Source organism: Triticum urartu, chromosome 3A (assembly GCF_056163025.1).
Source record: "Triticum urartu cultivar PI428250 chromosome 3A, HENAU_Tu73, whole genome shotgun sequence".
Taxonomy (NCBI): Eukaryota; Viridiplantae; Streptophyta; class Magnoliopsida; order Poales; family Poaceae; genus Triticum; species Triticum urartu.
In genome coordinates, this window is record NC_141875.1 from 198433940 (window position 1) to 198457072 (window position 23133).

The following is a 23133-nucleotide window of genomic DNA, read 5'->3' on the forward strand; positions in this document are numbered from 1 at the left end:
ACGTCGTAATCGTACTTCACTAGATATGGTGCGATCTATGATGTCTCTTACTGATTTACCGCTATCGTTTTGGGGATATGCTCTAGAGACGGCCGCATTCACATTAAATAGGGCACCATCAAAATCCGTTGAGACGAAGCCTTATGAACTGTGGTTTGGCAAGAAACCAAAGTTGTCGTTTCTGAAAGTTTGGGGCTGCGATGCTTATGTGAAAAAGCTTCAACCTGATAAGCACGAACCCAAATCGGAGAAATGTGTCTTCATAGGATATCCAAAGGAAACTATTGGATACACCTTCTATCACAGATCCGAAGGCAAGAGTTTTGTTGCTAAATTCAGAAACTTTCTGGAGAAGGAGTTTCTCTCGAAAGAAGTGAGTGGGAGGAAAGTAGAACTTGACGAGGTAACAGTACCTGCTCCCTTATTGGAAAGTAGTACATCACAGAAACCTGTTTCTGTGACACCTACACCAATTAGTGAGGAAGCTAATGATAATGATCATGAAACTTCAGAACAAGATACTACTGAACCTCGTAGATCAACCAGAGTAAGATCCGCGCCAGAGTGGTACGGTAATCCTATTCTGGAAGTCATGCTACTAGATCATGATGAACCTACGAACTATGAAGAAGCGATGGTGAGCCCAGATTCCGCAAAATGGCTTGAAGCCATGAAATCTGAGATGGGATCCATGTATGAGAACAAAGTATGGACTTTGGTTGACTTGCCCAATGATCGGCAAGCAATTGAGAATAAATGTATCTTCAAGAAGAAGACTGACGCTGACGGTAATGTTACTGTCTACAAAGCTCGACTTGTCGCAAAAGGTTTTCGGCAAGTTCAAGGGATTGACTACGATGAGACCTTCTCACCCGTAGCGATGCTTAAGTCTGTCCGAATCATGTTAGCAATTGCCGCATTTTATGATTATGAAATTTGGCAAATGGATGTCAAAACTGCATTCCTGAATGGATTTTTGCAAGAAGAGTTGTATATGATGCAGCCGGAAGGTTTTGTCGATCCAAAGGGAGCTAACAAAGTGTGCAAGGTCCAGCGATCCATTTATGGACTGGTGCAAGCCTCTCGGAGTTGTAATAAACGCTTTGATAGTGTGATCAAAGCATTTGGTTTTGTACAGACTTTTGGAGAAGCCTGTATTTACAAGAAAGTGAGTGGGAGCTCTGTAGCATTTCTGATATTATATGTAGATGGCATATTGCTAATCGGAAATGATATAGAATTTCTGGATAGCATAAAAGGATACTTGAATAAGAGTTTTTCAATGAAAGACCTCGGTGAAGCTGCTTACATATTGGGCATTAAGATCTATAGAGATAGATCAAGACGCTTAATTGGACTTTCACAAAGCACATACCTTGACAAAGTTTTGAAGAAGTTCAAAATGGATCAAGCAAAGAAAGGATTCTTGCCTGTGTTACAAGGTGTGAAATTGAGTAAGACTCAATCCCCGACCAATGCAGAAGATAGAGAGAAAATGAAAGATGTTCCCTATGCTTCAGCCATAGGCTCTATCATGTATGCAATGCTGTGTACCAGACCTGATGTGTGTCTTGCTATAAGTCTAGCAGGGAGGTACCAAAGTAATCCAGGAGTGGATCACTGGACAGCGGTCAAGAACATCCTGAAATACCTGAAAAGGACTAAGGATATGTTTCTCATATATGGAGGTGACAAAGAGCTCATCGTAAATGGTTACGTTGATGCAAGCTTTGACACTGATCCGTACGATTCTAAATCGCAAACCGGATACGTGTTTACATTAAACGATGGAGCTGTCAGTTGGTGCAGTTCTAAACAAAGCATTGTGGCAGGATCTACATGTGAAGCGGAGTACATAGCTGCTTCGGAAGCAGCAAACGAAGGAGTCTGGATGAAGGAATTCATATCCGATCTAGGTGTCATACCTAGTGCATCGGGTCCAATGAAAATCTTTTGTGACAATACTGGTGCAATTGCCTTGGCAAAGGAATCCAGATTTCACAAAAGAACCAAGCACATCAAGAGACGCTTCAATTCCATCCGGGATCTAATCCAGGTGGGAGACATAGAGATTTGCAAGATACATACGGATCTGAATATAGTAGACCCGTTGACTAAGCCTCTTCCACGAGCAAAACATGATCAGCACCAAAGCTCCATGGGTGTTAGAATCATTACTGTGTAATCTAGATTATTGACTCTAGTGCAAGTGGGAGACTGAAGGAAATATGCCCTAGAGGCAATAATAATGTTATTATTTTATTTCCTTATATCATAATAAATGTTTATTATTCATGCTAGAATTGTATTATCCGGAAACATAATACTTGTGTGAATACATAGACAAACCAAACGTCACTAGTATGCCTCTACTTGACTAGCTCGTTGATCAAAGATGGTTATGTTTCCTAGCCATAGACATGTGTTGTCATTTGATTAATGGGATCACATCATTAGGAGAATGATGTGATTGACATGACCCATTCCATTAGCTTAGCACCCGATCGTTTAGTATGTTGCTATTGCTTTCTTCATGACTTATACATGTTCCTATGACTATGAGATTATGCAACTCCCGTTTACCGGAGGAACACTTTGTGTGCTACCAAACGTCACAACGTAACTGGGTGATTATAAAGGAGCTCTACAGGTGTCTCCAAAGGTAAATGTTGGGTTGGCATATTTCGAGATTAGGATTTGTCACTCCGATTGTCGGAGAGGTATCTCTGGGCCCTCTCGGTAATGCACATCACATAAGCCTTGCAAGCATTGCAACTAATGAGTTAGTTGCAAGATGATGTATTACGAAACGAGTAAAGAGACTTGTCGGTAATGAGATTGAATTAGGTATTGAGATACCGACGATCGAATCTCGGGCAAGTAACATACCGATGACAAAGGGAACAAAGTATGTTGTTATGCGGTCTGACCGATAAAGATCTTCGTAGAATATGTAGGAGCCAATATGAGCATCCAGGTTCTGCTATTGGTTATTGACCGGAGACGTGTCTCGGTCATGTCTACATTGTTCTCTAACCCGTAGGGTCGGCACGCTTAAGGTTTCGATGACAGTTATATTATGAGTTTATGCTTTTTGATGTACCGAAGTTTGTTCGGAGTCCCGGATGTGATCACGGACATGACGAGGAGTCTCGAAATGGTCGAGACATAAAGATTGATATATTGGAAGCCTATATTTGGATATCGGAAGTGTTCCTGGTGAAATCGGGATTTTACCGGAGTACCGAAGGGTTACCGGAACCCTCCCGGGAGGTATATGGGCCTTAGTGGGCTTTAGTGGAAGAGAGGAGAGGTGGCCAGGGCTGGGCCGCGTGCCCCTCCCCCCTAGTCCGAATAGGACAAGGAGAGGGGGGCGGCGCCCCCCCTTCCTTGTCTCTCTCCTCTTTCCCCCTTCCCGAATCCTATTCCAACTAGGAAAGGGGGGGAATCCTACTCCCGGTGGGAGTAGGACTCCTCCTGGCGCGCCCTCCTCCTGGCCGGCCGCACCCCCCCTTGATCCTTTATATATGGGGGCAGGGGGCACCCCTAGACACACAAGTTGATCCACGTGATCATATTTTTAGCCGTGTGCGGTGCCCCCTTCCACCATAATCCTCGATAATATTGTAGCGGTGCTTAGGCGAAGCCCTGCGACAGTAGTACATCAAGATCGTCACCACGCCGTCGTGCTGATGGAACTCTTCCCCGACACTTTGCTGGATCGGAGTCCGGGGATCATCATCGAGCCGAACGTGTGCTAGAACTCGGAGGTGCCGTAGTTTCGGTGCTTGATCAGTCGGGCCGTGAAGACGTACGACTACATCAACCGCGTTGTGCTAACGCTTCCGCTGTCGGTCTACAAGGGTACGTAGATCATGCTCTCCCCTCGTTGCTATGCATCACCATGATCTTGCGTGTGCGTAGGAAATTTTTTGAAATTACTACGTTCCCCAACATTTTTGCCATCACTCCCGACTGGACAATACCGTACATCGCGTACATCCTAAGGAAAGAACTCCCACAGGACGAAGAAGAGGCTCGACAGATCGTCCGTCGATCCAAGGCCTTTACAGTCATAAAGGGACAGTTGTATAGAGAAAGCGCGACTGGAGTCAGTCAGAAGTGTATAACACTAGAAGAAGGTCAGATGATCCTTGATGATATCCACTCGGGGACCTGTGGTCATCATGCGTCCTCTCGGACCATTGTGGCTAAAGCATACCGAGAGGGATTCTACTGGCCAAGAGCGAATGAAATGGCGAAAGAGATAGTCGACAAATGTGAAGGATGTCAGTTTTTCTCCAATATGTCGCACAAGCCCGCGTCAGCCCTGAAAACCATTCCACTCGTCTGGCCTTTGGCCGTTTGGGGACTGGACATGGTTGGACCACTGAGAATGGGCAGGAGCGGCTTCACTCATGTGCTAGTAGCAGTCGACAAGTTCACCAAATGGATTGAAGCTAAGGCTATCAAGAATCTTGATGCTTGCAATGCTATCAGTTTCATCAGAGAGTTGATATTCAGATATGGAGTTCCGCACAACATCATCACTGACAATGGGTCAAACTTCAATTCCGACAAATTCAGAGCCTTTTGCGCCTCTCAGGGCACATGAGTCGACTATGCTTCGGCCGTTCACCCCCAGTCGAATGGACAAGCAGAAAGAGCAAACGGCTTAATTCTCAAAGGACTGAAACCCCGACTGATGCGCGATCTCAAGCACGCAGCAGGTGCATGGGTCGACGAGCTTCCATCAGTTCTTTGGGGATTATAGACAACCCCGAGCCGATCGACCAGAAGAACCCCATTCTTTCTGGTCTATGGAGCCGAAGCAGTTTTGCCGAGTGACCTGCTTCACAATGCACCCCGAGTCGAGCTCTACTCTGAAGATGAAGCAGAACAAGCCCGGCAGGACGTAGTCGACCTCCTGAAAGAAGAAAGAGAAATGGCCATGATCCGATCGACCATCTATCAGCAAGACTTGCGTCGATTCCATGCCAGAAATGTGAAGAGTCGAGCCTTCCAAGAAGGAGACTTGGTCCTCCAAGTGGATCAACAGAAACCACACAAAATCGCTCCTACTTGGGAAGGTCCCTTCATAGTCACCAGAGTCCTCCACAATGGAGCGTACCACCTTTATAATGTCGATCGCCAGATTGATGAGCCACGAGCCTGGAATGCGGAGCTGCTCCGCCCCTTTTATACTTGAATTCTCACTCGGATAAGATGTAATAAGAAAAACTTATGTAGTTTATTTATCAAAGACAAGAGCGTTATAATTTTCCCAGTGATTGTTATTGTTTTTGTTTGTGTGAGAAATCCCCCAGCGGGTGGCTTAGCTGCGAATCCGTTTCGCCTAAGTTTGTAAAAATAATTTCCTACCGAGTGTTGAGCCAGCCTCCCACTCGGGGGCTTAGCTGCGAACCCGTTTCGCCTAAGTGTTTGAAAATCCTACCGAGTGCTGAGCCAGCCTCCCACTCGGGGGCTTAGCTGCGAACCCGTTTCACCTAAGTATTTGAAAATCCTACTGAGTGGTGAGCCAGCCTCCCACTCGGGGGCTTAGCTGCAGTCCAGTACTCGCCTAAGTATTTGAAAATCCTACCGAGTGGTGAGCCAGCCTCCCACTCGGGGGGCTTAGCTGCAGTCCAGTACTCGCCTAAGTATTCGAAAATCCTACCGACTGGTGAGCGACCCTCCCACTCGGGGGCTTAGCTGCAGTCCAGTACTCGCCTAAGTATTTGAAAATCCTACCGAGTGGTGAGCGACTCTCCCACTCGGGGGCTTAGCTGCAGTCCAGTACTCGCCTAAGTATTTGAAAATCCTACCAAGTGGTGAGCGACCCTCCCACTCGGGGGCTTAGCTGCAGTCGAGTACTTGCCTAAGTTTGAAAAATCCTACCGAGTGGAGAGCGACCCTCCCACTCAGGGGCTTAGCTGCAGTCCAGTACTTGCCTAAGTATTTGAAAATCCTACCGAGTGGTGAGCGACCCTCCCACTCGGGGGCTTAGCTGCAGTCCGGTACTAGCCTAAGTTTGAAAAATCCCACCGAGTGGAGAGCGGCCCTCCCACTCGGGGGCTTAGCTGCAGTCCAGTACTCGCCTAAGTATTTGAAAATCCTACCAAGTGGTGAGCCAGCCTCCCACTCGGGGGCTTAGCTGCGGTCCAGTACTCGCCTAAGTTTGAAAAATCCTACCAAGTGGAGAGCGACCCTCCCACTCGGAGGCTTAGCTGCAGTCCAGTACTCGCCTAAGTATTTGAAAATCCTACCGAGTGGTGAGCCAGCCTCCCACTCGGGGGCTTAGCTGCGGTCCAGTACTCGCCTAAGTTTGAAAAATCCTACCGAGTGGTGAGCCAGCCTCCCACTCGGGGGCTTAGCTGCGGTCCAGTACTCGCATAAGTACGAAACACATCCCAATCCACAAAGACGATGAGGTGCAGGTCGACTGCCACCCTCTCCTTGGGAGCTTCGCTACAAATACAATGTGTGCTCCATCTCAATCCGCAAGGACGACGAGGTGCAGGTCGACTGCCACCTTCTCCTTGGGAACTTCGCCACAAATACAACGTGCGCTCCATCTCAATCCACAAGGATGACGAGGTGCAGGTCGACTGCCACCTTCTCCTTGGGAGCTTCGCCACAAATACAACGTGCGCTCCATCCCACTCCGCAAGGACGACGAGGTGCAGGTCGACTGCCACCTTCTCCTTGGGAGCTTCGCCACAAATACAATGTGCGCTCCATCGCTGACCCACAAGGATGACGAGGTGCAGGTCGACTGCTACCTTCTCCTTCGGAGCTGCGCCACAAATACAAAATTTGTCTCGAGTGAAGAATGAGTTCCACTGGACGGAGGATTCATGAAGATATTCAACGATAAACCAAGTTCAGATAAATCCTAAAGGTTCTAGACCACGGATCGAAGTGCTCGGGCATTCAGCCCGAAAGAGTTTAACGGTTAAAAAAACCACTCGGCATTCCGAGGCAAATTTAAGGTGGGGCATAAAAGTTTGTTCACTCCGCAGGAGGAGGACTGGCAGGCTTGACGAACTCGTCCAGGTCGACGCCGTCGGCGATCCGAGTGGCTGCAGCAATAAAAGTCTCCATAAAAGATCGGAAGTCATGCCTCTGGGTGTTGGCGACCTTGATTGCTGCCAGCTTATCTTGTCGCACCTCCTTGCAGTGGACATGAACCAAAGACAGAGCCACATCAGCACCACACCGGGCAGAAGATTTCTTCCACTCCTGCACTCGATCAGGGATCTCGTTAAGTCGAGTCATCAGGGACTCAAGATCATTCTGGAGCGTGGCCTCTGGCCAAAGTGCCGTGTCGATCCGTGACGTGGCGACCTTCAGTTGAGCCAAGTAGTCCACAACACCGTCGATGCGGGATTCTAGTCGGAGCAGATTCATGGCAGTTACATCTTTCACGGGAGAATTGATTGGGTCCAAACTTGGCTCAATCCGCCCAGTCTCCTCCTCGAAGTTCTGGCAAACTCTACATTCACGATCCAAGGATAAGTCAATTTTCGTATGCTGAGTCGACAAAAAAAATCAGTCGGAACAAAATGTATACCTTCAAGCTTGATGAACAACTTCTTGGCAAGGCTCCTCAGATAGCTCTCCTGATCGTCCCTCCTGCAAGCGATGCCTTCCATCTTCTCGTACAGGTTGAGATTGCTCTTCTTCAAGCGTGTGCACTCCTTGTTGGCTTCGTTCAGAGCAGATTTCATCTTGGTGTTCTCTTCTTCCAATTGGCCGACCGAAGCCAGTTTCTGTTCAGCCAGAGCGGTTATGTCGTCAGCTTCCTTTTGAGCAGCAGCCAAATCCTGATCCTTCTTCGCCAGAGCTTCTCTTAGTTTTTCTACAAAGAAATGGTGCTTGATTCAGAAAGAGAAGAAGGGTACTCAAGCCTAAGACAAACTAGTCGACAAGCTCGTCTTACCATTGGCGTCGTCCTTGGCCTTTTGTAGCTCTGTCTTGGCCAATTCCAAGTCAAGGTTTAGTTGGATCTGCTGTTTCTCCAAGTCAGCAAAGCGAGCTCCAAGATCACAAGATTTCTGCAATCAGGGAGGAGAAGTTATTTTACAGCGAAAAACGACAAAGACAATAAATACTAAGACTACGGCCGACTGCCCGCAGTCCACCATAGTCTCGGGGACTACACCCAGTGGGTGCACTTTGCGTGCCCCCACCGGTTCTGATCCCACTCGACCGGCCCGTCGGAGTCGAGTGCAGGGAGTAAAAAAAAGAGAGAAAGAAGAACTCAGACCATAGAACTCAGACCACAGTCGACTGCCAGCAGTCGACCGCGGTCTCGGGGACTACACCCAGTGGGTGCACTTGGCGTGCCCCCACCGGTTCTGATCCCACTCGCCCAGACCGAGTAGAAGAGACAAACCACCGGTTCGGTTTACACTCGACGCGGCCAGACCAGATCGAGCGAAAGAATCAAAATACAAAGACTACAGTCGACTACCAGCAATCCACCGTAGTCTCGGGGACTACACCCAGTGGGTGCACTCAGCGTGCCCCCACTAGTTCAAAAATTCAATCGACGCACCCAGTGGGTGTACAGATGCAAAGATTTTCGGAAAGAGAGTCTTCAGATAGCATATCCTAACAGAACAAGCGGTGACCAACTAACCTGAACGTTGCTTTGGAGAGCCGAGCTGGCGTCGTAGGCGGCCTGACTGGCGTCCCGCACCGTCTTCATCTTCTCCATCATAATGCTCGCCTGGTGTATGGCTTCCTTGGCAGCATTCACTTCGTCCTCTGGGACATGATGGGTCACAAAAACTGAAGGTGGGTCGGCAGGGGCCTGAGCAGTTGACGAAGAAGGCAAGGCACTCGACAATGGTACGGCGAAGGTAACAGAACCCCGATTGGCATCACCAGCGTCCTGAACGACTGGTTCCGCCCTCGGTGTCGACTGTGGCACCTTGCTTGCAGGAGCTTGCCTATTTTTCCTCGTCAAAGGCCTCTCAGGTTCTTCATCATCATCATTGGGGAGGTCAATAATGTTAGGAGCTGTTCAAAGATCAATCGCCAAAATCACATCACCCAATGGTACACATTGCAGTTGAGTCGACCAAATAAAGACAAAATGTCAGAAATCATACCCAGATTGGAAGTGACCGCATCCTCCATTACCTCATCCTCGTCCCTGTAAGCTGAGGTCCCAGAAGTAGCAGCGCTGCCAGTTCCAAAGTTCGTCTGGTTAAATCAAGAAAAAACAAACAGCACGGGGCGTCGAGTGAATACAAAGGAGACACTCACGCAGAAGCGACGGGGATGTCAATCTTAATCTTCGGCAACGCCTTCCGAGGCTTCTGCTCTGCAACTTTGGGATGCTTTGACGCTTTTTCAGTTGGGGTTGGTGAAGAGGTCCGAGGACGCTTTGAAGACTGACCAGCCTGAGCAATCGCCTTTTCACGGGCGCTCGGTCGTTCTTGGTCAAGCTTGGATCGCCTCTCCCTGCGAGGAGGCGACTCGACTTCTTGTTCGTCACTTGGGTCGTCGCTTTCTTCGTTCCCTTCACCGTCAGAATACCATTCGCCACTGTCGCCGCTGCTCGCCTCTCCTTCTAGGTCTTGCTCTTGCTCTCCGTTGGGCATTGAATACATTTCGATAAGGGCCTGAAAGAAAGCAGGAAGAATAAATTCAGTCGACGCAGTATAGGCAGCTGCGCGAGTGAATTCAGATTACGATCAAAAGCTCAGAATCGGACCTTTTCTGGTTCATGGGATTGGTCGAATGGAGGAACTCTCCTGGCTCCCCTGGGGTTGTCCTTGTTTCCGGTGATGCCCGACAGCCACTTCTCCAGTGTGTCGTCATCGACCTCCTCCGGGTGAATCTGAGTGGTGTCGTCAAGACCCGAATACATCCACATCGGATGGTCTCAGGCTTGAAGAGGCTGGATGTGCCGCCGAAGGAAAACCTCCAAGAGATCCATACCGGTGACCCCGTCATGGATAAGCTGGACCACTCGTTCGACCAGCACCCTAACATGCGCCTTCTCCTCCGGGAGCACCTTCAAAGAGGAGGGTTTCCTCACTCGGTCCATGGTAAAAGGAGGGAGGCCAGCCGACTGCCCTGGCGTCGGCTGGTCTTTGCAGTAAAACCAGGTCGACTGCCATCCGCGAACCGAGTCGGGAAGAATCATGGCTGGAAAGGAACTTTTCCCTCTCATCTGAACACCTAGACCCCCGCACATCTGAATCACTTGTGTTCTCTCGTCACTCGGATTGGCCTTTTTCACCGTCTGAGAGCGACAGGTGAAAATGTGCTTGAAAAGACCCCAGTGAGGCCGACAACCCAAGAAATTCTCGCACAAAGACACGAAAGCAGCGAGATACACGATTGTGTTGGGAGTGAAGTGGTGGAGTTGTGCCCCAAAGAAATTCAGAAATCCCCGAAAGAAAGGGTGAGGATGCAAGGAAAATCCACGGTCGACGTGGGTGGCAAGGAGAACACGCTCACCCTCCCGAGGTTGCGGCTCGGATTCCTTCCCCGGAAGCCGCGCCGATCCATGGGGGATCAGCCCTCCGTCGGCTAGGTCGTCGAGGTCTTCTTGGCGGATCACTGAGCGGATCCAGTCGCCCTGGATCCAGCCCTTCGGCAGGCCGGCTCGCGAGGAAGATCCACCCCAACTGGTCTCCTTCCCCTTCGCCTTTGCCGTCGCCGTCTTCGCCCGCTCCAGAGCCGCCGTCTTCTCCTTCCCCATCGTCGCCGGCGAGACGCGTACGGAGCGGCGGTGCTGGGGCGAGAGCGAGCGCGACGAAGAAGCCTGAAGAGGAGAAGAGGAAATGAGAACGCACTGTTCAAGAAACCCCGGTCCGACGCCTTATATGAGGTCGCTTCCGAGTGGCTGACTGGTAGGCCCGGACGGTACTGTCAAATCCCATAACAATCGCGCGCGATACGTGGCGAAAATGGTGGCACGGAGATCGAGGCGGCTCCGCCCTATCCCATCCGATTACTGCGGCCTCCCCCGTCCCGCGCGCTTCCCAAAATTCGAATCCCGCGAAATCTGCGGGCAGCAGAACAACTTGTCAGACGGAAGATCTCCTCCACACCGTCACTCGGAGCTTTTCAAGTAAAGAAACTCACTCGACAAAAAACTAAGAATGGATCAAGGCGATTGAAAATGAAGTTGCTGTCATCACTCAGGTTCATTGATCCGAAACAAGATATGCTCATGGCATGAAAAATGAGTCGGAGAAGTTCTCAACTCCTTCCCCACTCAAACCTCGATCCATTCGGGGGCTAATGATGAAGCTATGTACCTAGGGTAGGGTCATGGACCTGTCCCAACTGCCCTACCCAAGGACATCTCTAGAAGAAATCACCTTTCAATCGACTTGGAGGTGTTCCACTCGACAGACTCGAAGACACTCGACCAAGAAGCAATCACTCGACCAAGATCCAACCACCCGACGGCCAGGAGACCTGAAGTCACTCCGCACGCTAACGGTCGGGCATTAAGTAGCTTTTATGGTCATCATAGCACTTTATTAGGGGCGTTACCAATAACGCCCGACCTTAATGTATTTAAAACCCTGCATAACTGGGGGCCGGAGGGGTCCGACGAACTCTATATAAGCCACCCACTCCTCAGTGTGGAGGGTTCGCACCCCTGTAATTCATACACGCATAATCCAGTCGACCGCCTCCGGGCTCCGAGACGTAGGGCTATTACTTCCTCCGAGAAGGGCCTGAACTCGTAAACCTCGTGTGCTTACAACTACTCCATAGCTAAGATCTTGCCTCTCCATACCTACCCCCGTACATTACTGTCAGACTTAGAACCACGACACGGATGACCTATCACCGCTACACCCTCCAGAGACAAACCACCACAACCCGAGGCTCTGAACCGCCGCGTATCAAGCAGCACCTCCAAGAAGGGATGCGACGCCGACGACGCTGCTACCCGGACATGTCCTAGGGTTTCCCCTGGCACGCGGAGGGAGGTGGGGGATGGATATCACCGACACCCTTCAGGAAGGAATGGTGGCACCCGCAGGTGTCACCGCATCGGAGCCGAAGAGCCGACAAGGATTTCTCCCGCACTCCAACCCCACCGCCCAACAGACCGGAGCCGACCAGCCAGACCGCCGCCCACCACCATGCGCCATCGCGGTTGCGCCACCACCCGCACCACCTCGCTGCGAACACCAAGACGAGGCCAAGAGGAACGGAAAGAAGCGCCCCGCGGAGGGAGAAGCAGCATCGTAGCCGAACGGGAGGGAACCACCTCCACCGCCGTCATGCGGGAGGTGAGAGCCTCCGGCACCGTCGCGGTAGCCGTCCGGACGCGGCAGCAGGGCATGCCAGGCCACCCCTGGCCCAGCCAAGCCCGAAATGGGCCCGCTAAGCCCCGCCAGCCACGCTGCAGCAAGCCGGTGATGGAGCTGCCGGCACCCGGCCAGCACCCGGCAGACCCACCCCGCCGCTGGCCCGCCCAGGCCCAGATCTAGGCCGAGCGGGCGCCGTCAATGGCGGTGCCGCTGCCCAGTAGCCCGCCCCCGCTCGCTCCAGGAACCCCCGCCGCCGCCCAAAGACATCGCCCGGAATCACCCCGTCCCGTGTGCCGGAGGACACCCGAGAGGGGGAGGGCTAGGGGGCTGCCGCCACCAGCGTCGCCTGGGCCAGGCCCGCGGCAGGCGCCGGCGATGGCGGCAGGGAGGAAGGGGAAGGGGGAGGCACGCGGAAGAGGGGGTGGGCGCGGCCGGCCGCCCACGGGGGCAGTGCGGTCGCAGGAGAAAAGGAAGAGGTGTCGCGCTTCGCGCCGTCGTGATTTCAGATACACACATTCCAATGACAGTCAAGACCTAAGATGACAGACTGTCAAACAAAGGGACCACTACGTGCTATGTAGCAAAATGCAAGGATATGAGTAGTGAAAGTAAAATAGAGATAGCATAATTCTACGTCTGCATGCCGGAAAAGTAATTAGCCAGCAGGCTTTTAACCCTCTGCAGCTCATCATAGTTTCAACCTCAAGTAAACTAGGACAGTTCCGGCCCGTTGGTGGTCACCATGTTGCGTGCATGGCTGTCGCTGGTATGGCATCTAACACCACTACCGCAGAACTCTGACCAATGTCCACCACTCTTGTGAAACCACTATATATAATCATAATACACAAAATTTATCCAGGCTTAATTAAAGATATTCTAACCTGTTAACTTGTGGCACCTACCAGCACCAGCACAGAGCCGAACAACAACCAGTCTCAATTGGATCTCGTTTTCACAGGATGACATTATTCAAAAGAAAGAAAAATACGGTATGCCGTCATTGCACTCCAAGAATGAATATGGTATATATGCTAGATTATATACTTGCATGGTCAGTTGCTTTAGCTTCTGGGGCTAGTTAATCAAACAGGCTGCACCAGCAAGTCTAGTGTGATGATGACTACAGGGCCCTGAAAAACTCCACAGGGAAAGCTCTGACCCATCCCTTTAATCTCCGCTTTTGGTTTTAATAAGCAGCACACTCCACTGAGATTCACATCCCCATCATGCTGCCCCAGAGAAATAGTTGTATACTAAATCTATTCTGTTCTTTCGGACAACTCACATCTGCAGGGTGTTGGTTCCTTTGTGTCCAAACCAAGGAAAGGCTCCCCTCCTCTCTCCCCCGCCATTACCTTCTGTCTGTCTCTGTCTCTCTCTTGAAGCTGAGGAAAGGTAGCTGCATGCTCTCCCTGCCTGCAGGCCGGCGCCATGGAGGCCAACAAGCCTAGCTACTATCTCTTCGTCTTCGTCTTCGCGGCGCTCCTCTTGTCCTCCATGGCTGGTTAGCTATAGCTCCACATGGTCGTTGCATTTATTTCCTTTTAGCTAGGTCATGTATGTGCTTTTCTCTTATGTGCCTTTGTTAGTTCTTGTGCATCCGAGAATGTTGGTTCTATCGCTTTGTTTCGGTTCTGATTTTTTGGAGTTTACTTGAGGCAGGAGCGCAGAGGAAGTTGCTGATGAGTGAAGATGATGCAGGATCGAGGATGGTATATAAATGACCCAGCTAGCTAGTGATGCATACATCTATTTTTTGGATTCTCATATTTGTGTTGTTATATTAGATTCCCTTTTAGCTAGCTAGCAAGCTAGCAAGAAGTTCTTAGTAAACAAGGAACTAATAGTTGTTAACACGTGAGAAATTTGAAGAGATATACTCCTATGGAGTCATATTTACTAATGTCTTCAAATATTGGACAAATTTTATTTCAAAAGAAGAAGAATAAGTTTAGTAAATCAATTCCTTAATTAACTTGTCTCCCATCTCCTCTTGGTCTGGATAGCACATAAATAGGACATGCAACACAAGTTGACTAGCTAGGCATAAGACTTATCGATGCAGTTTCTCCCGACTAGAACACGGTTTTTTCTATGCAGCAAACTCTGAATTATTTCGTATATATAAATATATGACGAACTGCAGACCATGTGGTGAACAAAACGATTCGAAACAAGTCATCCATTATCATTTGGATCAAATCAAAATCACAAATCATTCGAATCAAACTAGCACAAGCAGCAAGATGTACACTGCATGCGTCTTGTAATATGTCGGATCAAATTAGCACTAGCATATCACTTCGGACCCTGGCACCCTGCTGCTTGCATGGATACATGCATATGGTCATCCGTTTGTAGTTGTAAATGATTACATGTATTGCTCTTGTATTGTTTGTTAGCCAGTAGCTAGCTAGTTGTTTGTACCGCTCGTTAACTCTTGTGCATGCATGCGTGCATGGAATCATCCGTGCAGCAGCAGGAAGACGACGAGGTGTTGGTGGTGGTGCACGGCGGGAGAATCCTCAGGCAGGTGAAGACGAACGACTACGGGACCTATGACCCAACGCCGACCATGGCCAAGCCTCACTTCAAGGACATACCTAACTAACTGACCATCTACATATATATCTGAGATCGACGGCTGGATATATATATACTGCCGCTACGTGCTTCAAAGATCAAGATCTCAACACCGATGGCAGGGTTAATGCTTTCATATACATATATATGCGAGAATATGATGTGTGCTACATATTATTTGTCCCCAAATAAATCGTATCTCATGTATCAATGCACGACACGCGTGTGGAACTTATATATGTCTATATATGTATGTACACTAGTTTTGTGTGGATATATATACCTGGTGTGTGCATCCTTGTTTGGTACTCATGCATGTTCGTTGATTACTCCTGCATATTTGATTATCTCCTTTGGATGTACAAAAAAATTGGTAGTGGTTGTATGCTCTTAGTTGATATATGTTTAGGAAAACAAAACCTTGAAATTGTGTCGTGGCTAACAAAAAAGTATAAAAGATACATATATCATCTCGAATGATTTTGTTATTTTAGAAATTAAGTAGTCTTGATTGTCAGATAGGATGCCATTTTTTGTGCAAAAGTTTACTAAACTAATTTTGCAACAACACTACTCAACGACCGCAAACTGAACCCTAACAATTTCTGATTTTCATAAAGCATATCACTAGCTCATGCGGATGCACGTCTGTTCATGTATTGTGTGTTTTTTCATTACATTATTCATGCACGCTTGAGGATTGTAGTTATATAGAAAGAAAGTAGGCACGTGGAACAAAGAATGAGACTGTAAGGACTCCATATTAATAGGATTTTAAGGATTTTCAACAAGATATATAAAAAAATTAGACAAACCTATTTTGTCTCTTAAAAATGATCATACGGACTTTGGTTGCATAATTGTTGACGTATAATGTGCTGCCTAGTCTTTTCCATCAGATCGGTCTTTTGGTTGCATTGGCTAGAGCGTGCACTTCTACATGGTATCGGAGTCAAGAGGTCTTGAGTTCACTTTCGGTCCACGAGCCACACGTGAGGGGGAGTGTTGACGTATAATGTGCTGCCTAGTCTCTTCCTTCAGATCGATCTTTTGTTTGCATTGGCTAGAGCGTGCACTTCTACAATAATGAATCAAATTTTACTTACAAATTCCTGCCACAATGAACTGCAGCTGCATCGATTTTGCACAAATGCTTACTACACTACTTATGCACACACACAAAATCAATTAACGGGGGCTTCGCCTCAACCTAAATTTTTATTGAAAACAAAACCAATCATTAAAAGTTCCACCAAATTCCAAGAGTTGGACCAGCCCAACTTCACACGTCTATCACACAAGAAGAAAGTGCACTGGGCAAAAACTAGAACTTCATCCATAGGGACAAAGAATTAGGTCCAGAACGACACAGACTACTCATGCATGTACATTGATTACTCTTGTAAGACTGGTGGGAGCACATGTGAAGCTTTATTAGTGTAGCTGAACTTGTTATTGGTGTATAATACCTTTATGGATTCATACCTTGATTCTCACTGAGGGAAACTTCCTACTTGCTACAAACTCCTTCCCTTCGAGCCTCAAAAGCATTAGATGATTTGCGTGAAGAATTATCAGAATCTTGTTCAATGCATTTTAAGCAAGGAGGAACAAATTCTTCTTGAGAAATTTACAAGGACTATAGGAAACTCTCCTACGGTCATTCACAGCTCAATAATAATAATTCTTCCTAAGAAGCACTGATTTGCTGAGCGACAAATCGGTCGTTCTCAGTCCTCAAATCATCATGAGACGCTTTCAACTTTTCGAGTTCTTGCTCATTTTGTGGAATCTAAAAATTAATTTCTCACGATCTGATGAAAGGCCTCATGACGAGTGGAAAATTCTTCAAAACTTTTGAGTGTAGAATCTTATGTTTATTAGTCAAGCTTGATTCTTTTCCATCCTTTGACCAGTAAATCTTCTTGCTTATCAAGAGCTTTTGTTCCTTCTTAGCAAGTTGTGCAAGTTTAGAATAACTTTGTTTCATGTGATCATCAAGTTTACCGTTGAGTAAATCATCATCACATGAGTCATATGAAGTGTTCCTCGAAGATAACTTGGACCCCTTAGCCATAAAGCAGAAAGGTGGGCCGGTCATCATTGTTATCGTCATTGGTGTTAAAGGTCGAGCAATGAATAGGAGATGAGGCGCATGCTAACCCAGCCATGTCAGAGTCAAAATCTTTGTCGAATGACTTTTCTTCTGAGCCAGAATCTGGCCAGATTCTTCTCAGAGTCCATTTTCGTACGAAGATACGCATGAGCCTTGCGCTAGTTTTTGTTTGTGTGACGAGGACTTAGACTTAGAACTTGAGGGTCTCATTTTGTTCTTGGACTTTTGCTTCTTTTTAATTGTCGGAGTGGACAATCAATGTAGAAGCAAAGTGGTCGGAGTTGGGTTGATTTCCCGGAGTCCAAGCTCTTGATGTCTCAAGGAGGGGGTATTGTCATGACCCACTACATCCATGAAGAGTTGTCAAGGTGAAGAAGAAGACCGATGAGTGTCAACACTAGAGGTAGGCCCAGTTGAAGAATCAAGACCAGAAGGCAATTGCCCAAGGCCCATCCCATATGCGCAACGATACTAAAGGAGACAGGTAGGTCTGCTGGGTGTTTCCTATTTGACGCTTTAGACGCTTGTTTGTATGCATTTTGCAAACGGGCACACACAACCCTCCGTGCTAGGCCGGCCCAACTTCCCTTTTGTTATCTGTTTTCTTAAAACAGAAAAAACTGCACTCGTGGAGTGAATCGAACCAAGCACCTTCCGCATTGAGTTGCGCTACACTAACCACAACGGCACTTAGCCCGATCTAATAAGTTACATATCTTTCCTTCATTTCTTCTTTCTTCTTTCTTCTTTCCTTTTTTCTTTTTTTCTTTTTCATTTTCTGTTTTACTTTCTTTTCTTTTTTTTCTTCTTTCTTATTCACTGAAAAAAAAATTCAAATTCATGATTTTTTTCCAAATCGATGAACTTTTTATTTTTTGATGAACTTTTTCAAAATCGATGAATAATTTTCTTAAAATAAATGAACTTTTTCATTTTTTGATGAATTATTTTCAAATTCGATGATTTTTTTCAAATTCGATTCACTTTTTTTAAAATCCATTCACTTTTTTAAAGTTTAATGAACATTTTTTAAAATTGATGATTTTTTTCAAATCTGTCAACTTTTTAAGATTGTGAACATTTTTCCAAAATCCATGAACATTTTTGAATTCATGATTTTTTCATTTTTGCTATTTTTTTATTTTTCTTTTTTTCTAAAAGTAGACATTTAACCCGTCAATGGTTGACTGGGCAACCGCGTCCAGTCACTAGCGAACCCATTTACCGACGAGTAATGCTACACGTACAAACGAGTTACAAGGTTTTACAAAAAGGATTAATTTGATTGGTCAATAGATGAGGAGGCGGCCCACCCCTTTAAAAATCAGGGAGGGGCAAGTTTATGATTGGTTAGTAGATGGAAAAAAATCCTAGTCAGCGTATAATTACGTGTAACTCTTTATATGTTTAGCATTATTGTTTACCAACAGCAAACGATAGATGTGCGGAGCGAGAGCACTCGCGTTGGGCCGGCGCAAATTCGCGGCTGCGTGAGCGCCACTTCCCAAACGGGCGCCTAGAGCGCCGTATATGAGCTCCCGTCTGACTCGGTATCGAGAATGTAACGAGACCCTGTCTCATTTCTTCCTTCCTCTTGCTCCAAGGACTCGAGCTCGAGTTTCTCCTCCAAATCCTAGCGTCTGAGAATTGTATCTAATTACTCAAATTCAGTCCTGGTTCATGACAATGGATGCCGGGGAGGAGGCTACCTGCGGCCGTGGGCGAGGTGGTAGCACACCAGCTCACCATGATAGCCACCAGCGGACGCTCCGCCATCTCTGCCTGCATCAGCACATGTGAGGTGTTAGAGAGAATGCCTCTAAAGTCCACGTAACGTCCGTCCTCTGTCGGCTGTCATCCCGTGTCACATCGGCCTGACGAGTGGGATTCAACATGTCATAAAAGGTGCTCAAATTTAACCATGTCATTAGTGTTTTTTTTGCGAAAAAATAGCATAATACCCGTAGTTTTTGGAACGAAGTCGATATGTGGTAGTAGTTTTTTGAAAACCTAACCACAAATATGGTTGGTTTTTGCTATTTATTTTACTCTTGTAATATTTAAATGTTCTGTTCACATTGAGGAAACCAGAATCCGAGTGCCATTTTACAGCTTTCTGGGATTATTTCAGTTTGTCAGGTTGACGTAGAAAACACTTTGTAGATCACTCAAAGCATCCATATTCCCCATGTATTATACACAACAAAAATTCGTAGTAACTCTTACTTGATCATTGCAATATTGTCCTCAATATGACAAGAATCGTTCAAATTATTTCAGTAAATAGATTTATCATGGTCTGGAAGATACAACGTGGGAACACCAGTTATGTGTTGTATTTAGCTGGCAACATCGACGGACTCAAATCCGTTGTCAATAGAAGCCTTGACTGCATCCACGACAATCTGTGTCTTTCGGGTGATGCCCGGCCACTTCCCCTCAGGCTTGACACCGGCATCTCTGATGCCCTGCACCAGCCTACAGAACTCCTGCACCATGAGCCCCTCCTGGGGTAGGTCCGTGGTGACAACATGCTTGCTCGGATGTGGATCCCATCCGGTAGAGAGTTCGGCAAAGTTCGTCTTGGAGTCGACGCTGAACGGAGCAGACTTCTCTTCGTACGGGATGACCAAGTCGGTGACATGAATAGTACCATTTGTGCCGACGACGGTGAGGTCCATGGTCAGGTTGGTAAGGAAAGAACAGTGGAAGGTGGCGACCTTGCCGTCGGCCCAGTAGAGCGACGCACCGCAAGCAAGGAGCACACCGGCTTGGTTCTTGACGGGGTGATGGAGAGCAACCACATTCTTGGGCAGCTCATAGTCAACAGCCCACAGGATTCCACGGATGCAGTACCACCCTATATCACCAAGCACACCCAGGCCATCAAGGTCTGGCTTTACCCTGATGTCATTCTGGAGGAAATCTTCGTTTGCTAGAAAGCTGACCATGGTGTTTATCTGAAGCAGCATAAGAGAGAAGAAAAACAGTTATTTACCTTCACAGCTGAACGGTGGCAATTGTATAAGTTTCAAAGTAAGTCGGCACCAACGGCTGTGAGGTTATGTCAGGAAACAGATCATCACACTGTTAGTTGGGGAACACTTGACGCATACAGAATGGGAATAGATCATCTCATAAACATTCAGAATCCATATATGTGCTATAGGTTCCAGAGTTTAGGTATTAACAGGCAGCAATTTAAATGTGATGTATCCGTTGTCTTCTCTATCCCCAGCCCAACTCATAGTACATGAGAGGTTTTGGCCAATGTGAGACAAAGTCAACCTTAGTTTCAACTTTTAATGCCAGTTTTAACATTTCCAGCAGTATCAACATGTTAATCTGAACCCAGAGCTGTAGACCATTGTCAAGCTGTTGTATCCTGCTTACTACTCCCTCCGTTCCTAAATATAAGTCTTTTTAAAGATTCCAATAAGGAACTACATACAGATGTATATAGACATATTTTAGAGTGTAGATTCACTCATTTTACTCCGTATGTAGTCCCTTATTAGAATTTCTAAAAAGACTTATATTTAGGAACGGAGGGAGTAGTATGCTTTCGGTTTTTCTTTTCGTTTTCATGTCTTGGGGTACTGTGCAGTGTGCACTGACATTTTGTCTTCTTTTCTTCTTCCTTTGGAGTGTGAGCAACTGAGCATCGAATTATATGGTGATTTATGTTGTCATTATAGTGTTCATTGTTGTTTAAGAGCAGTACCTCCTGTGGTGGATGATGAACTCTGCCTTTGTATCAGGTCGCAAGTTATATGGTTTCATTAGTGTAAAGAACATCATGCAGCCATCATGGACACACGAGATTAGTACTTTGTAATGACATGTTGCCCCCCAAGTCATATTCTGGCATAGCTTTTGAAACTATTGCTTTTCAGATTGTTCAAAGTTCAAAATCATCTCACAACCCAGTATGGAGTAGCAAAAGTTCAAGCATTTCACCAAGTTTTTTTTATTGGTTGGTACGAAAAGGCAACTAGGCTACTAGCTTCGGTACCGAGTTCACCAGTGAATCTTTTGACGCTTAGAATTAATTATGTGTTTGGATGGTTATGAGGGTAGTTGTACTTCCAGCATATCAGGAATCAAACCACATGTTTAACACATGTGTGTCTCATAAAGATGTAATATTTTTTTGGAGGCGACGTTTTCATCAAGAGAGAGGTGGTAGCATTTTGGTGTGTGATATAAGTTATTAAGTGGTATCCATCTATGCTAGAACAAATACGTCATGGGTTGCATCGACAATTAAATATTTCTGTACCACAAGCAAGCACAATTATAATTTACATCCACGAAATGGGGACTGGGATGGGATTAATAAAAGCGTGTAACATGATTCGAAGGGCATATGCTACGTCAAGATCCTAAAGAAAACTGGATTAAAAAAAATGATGACAGTTTCAACATAATAATGTGGTGTTTCGAGCACTTACAAATCTGACGTCTCCGATGGTGTCCTGATCGGCGACGAGCTGACGCATCTTGGCAGTGCGGGGGTGGTGCATCCACATGGTGGAGTCCATGAACTGCACGCCGTTGGCCTCGCAGGCGGCGAGGATGGGCTCGAGGTCGGCGGCGCAGGGCGCGGTGGGCTTCTCGAGGAGCAGGTGCTTGCCCCGCTCGGCGGCGGCGGTCCCCCACTTGACGTGGAGGCTGGTGGGGAGCGGCATGTAGACGGCGTCGACGTCCGGGTCGTCGAGGAGCGCCTCGTAGGAGCCGTGGATGCGCGTGCCGCTCCGGAGGCCGTTGTCGGCGGCGAAGAGGCGCGCCTTGCCCTCGGAGCGGCTGGCGACGGCGGCCACGTCGGCGGCGGGGACGAGCAGCATTGAGCGCGCGACCTTGCGCGCGATGGAGCCGCAGCCCATGATGCCCAGGCGCACCGGGCGCGGCACCTCCGGCGCGGCGGCGGACGACACGGCGAGCGGCGCGGCGGGGCCCGATCTGCAGTCCCGCATTTGGACCGAGGATCGACGCGATTTGAGGAACGTTTTGGGGTGGTTGGACGATAAGGCACCGGTACAGTTTGCTGCGGCGGCGAGGACCATCTCCATTGTTGAGATGAATCAAATACTGGCAGGCTCTAGATCCAAATTTTACTAGTCGAGAGTATAGAGCCTGTGAGTGGGAGTGGAGCCCCCCGCGTGGATTAAAAAACTGAAGCCACTCACAACCCAGCGCACGCTCGCTCATCGTCTCGCTCACCCACGTACCCAGTACCCACTAGCAACGGCTCTTCCAGGCCCACGCCCATGGGCCATGGCAGCTTCTCTCTCTCTTGATGTGCCGCTGGCTGGAAGGGGACGAGCGGACGTCCTGCTCCTCCTGACCAAGTTTGATGGTGTGTGCGGCCTGCTGATGGCTCTCGGTGCGATGGTGGCTTGACAACGCATCTTCTCTTATCATCCTCATGCTCTCTGCCATTAATTTTTCATCTTATCTCTCTGAATCTTCTTTGGCTACATGAGCAGGTGTTTGAGGCAAGACAACAGGAGAGGTGACTATGCCCCCTCTTTCTCATGTACATGGATTTGCAATGGCCAAAGTACTTTCTCGATGATTTCTTTAGCGATTTCACTAACAATCCATATTTGGTGAACCCTGTTCTGCTGTTCAGGAGCATCCGCCCACAACCTGTTTGATATTATGCGTACAATGGTTCGAGACACATTCTAATTTTCTGATCAAACTCTTACGGTCTTCCCTCTATAGAAAATCAAAATGAAGAAACAAGTGTATCTGATGTTGGATCTGCACCTTCAACATGTGTACCTCATGTTCCAAGCTGCCGGTGTTGACGGCTAAAGGGTCCGCGGTTCATTTGATTTTGTATGGGTTATCCAGTACAATGCGATCTACATTGAAGCCAAGCCGAGCCAGGTGAAACAGAAGTTGATAGGTTATTCCGGCTACGCGGCTTCAATATATATATTTTTTTCTCGAATACGCACGAGCGTGTGTATCTTATATTAAAGAAGAAAGGGGGAGAGAACGCTGCGGCACCGTCCACCTCCTATGGCCTAACCGGACTACTCGCGGCGAGCCCACTCGAGTGCCTCCACGAAGAACGCATCCAACTCTCCTCTTAGCAGTTCCGCCTGTCTCCACACCTTA

General features: G+C 47.7%; 2 protein-coding genes and 1 long non-coding RNA gene across 3 annotated transcripts; 2 read left to right on the top strand and 1 right to left on the bottom strand.

The window, feature by feature from the left end:
* Nucleotides 1–13583: 13583 nt before the first annotated feature.
* Nucleotides 13584–15193, top strand: LOC125548266 (uncharacterized). The gene is made up of 3 exons (XM_048711916.2): nucleotides 13584–13806; nucleotides 13965–14014; nucleotides 14779–15193. The coding sequence occupies exons 1-3, from the start codon at nucleotides 13734–13736 to the stop codon at nucleotides 14911–14913; spliced, it is 258 nt and encodes an 85-aa protein (XP_048567873.1). The 5' UTR covers nucleotides 13584–13733; the 3' UTR covers nucleotides 14914–15193.
* A 4017-nt stretch (nucleotides 15194–19210) lies between these two features.
* Nucleotides 19211–22220, bottom strand: LOC125543600 (putative oxidoreductase At4g09670). Its single transcript, XM_048706989.2, has 2 exons — nucleotides 21456–22220; nucleotides 19211–19961 (listed from the first exon to the last, which is right to left on the bottom strand). Exons 1-2 carry the CDS (start codon nucleotides 22071–22073, stop codon nucleotides 19341–19343), a joined length of 1239 nt encoding a protein of 412 aa, XP_048562946.2. The 5' UTR covers nucleotides 22074–22220; the 3' UTR covers nucleotides 19211–19340.
* Nucleotides 22221–22244: 24 nt separating this feature from the next.
* Nucleotides 22245–22803, top strand: LOC147979181 (uncharacterized). The gene is made up of 2 exons (XR_015618573.1): nucleotides 22245–22387; nucleotides 22491–22803. It is a non-coding gene; the product is annotated as an uncharacterized LOC147979181 (long non-coding RNA).
* The last annotated feature ends 330 nt before the right edge of the window (nucleotides 22804–23133 follow it).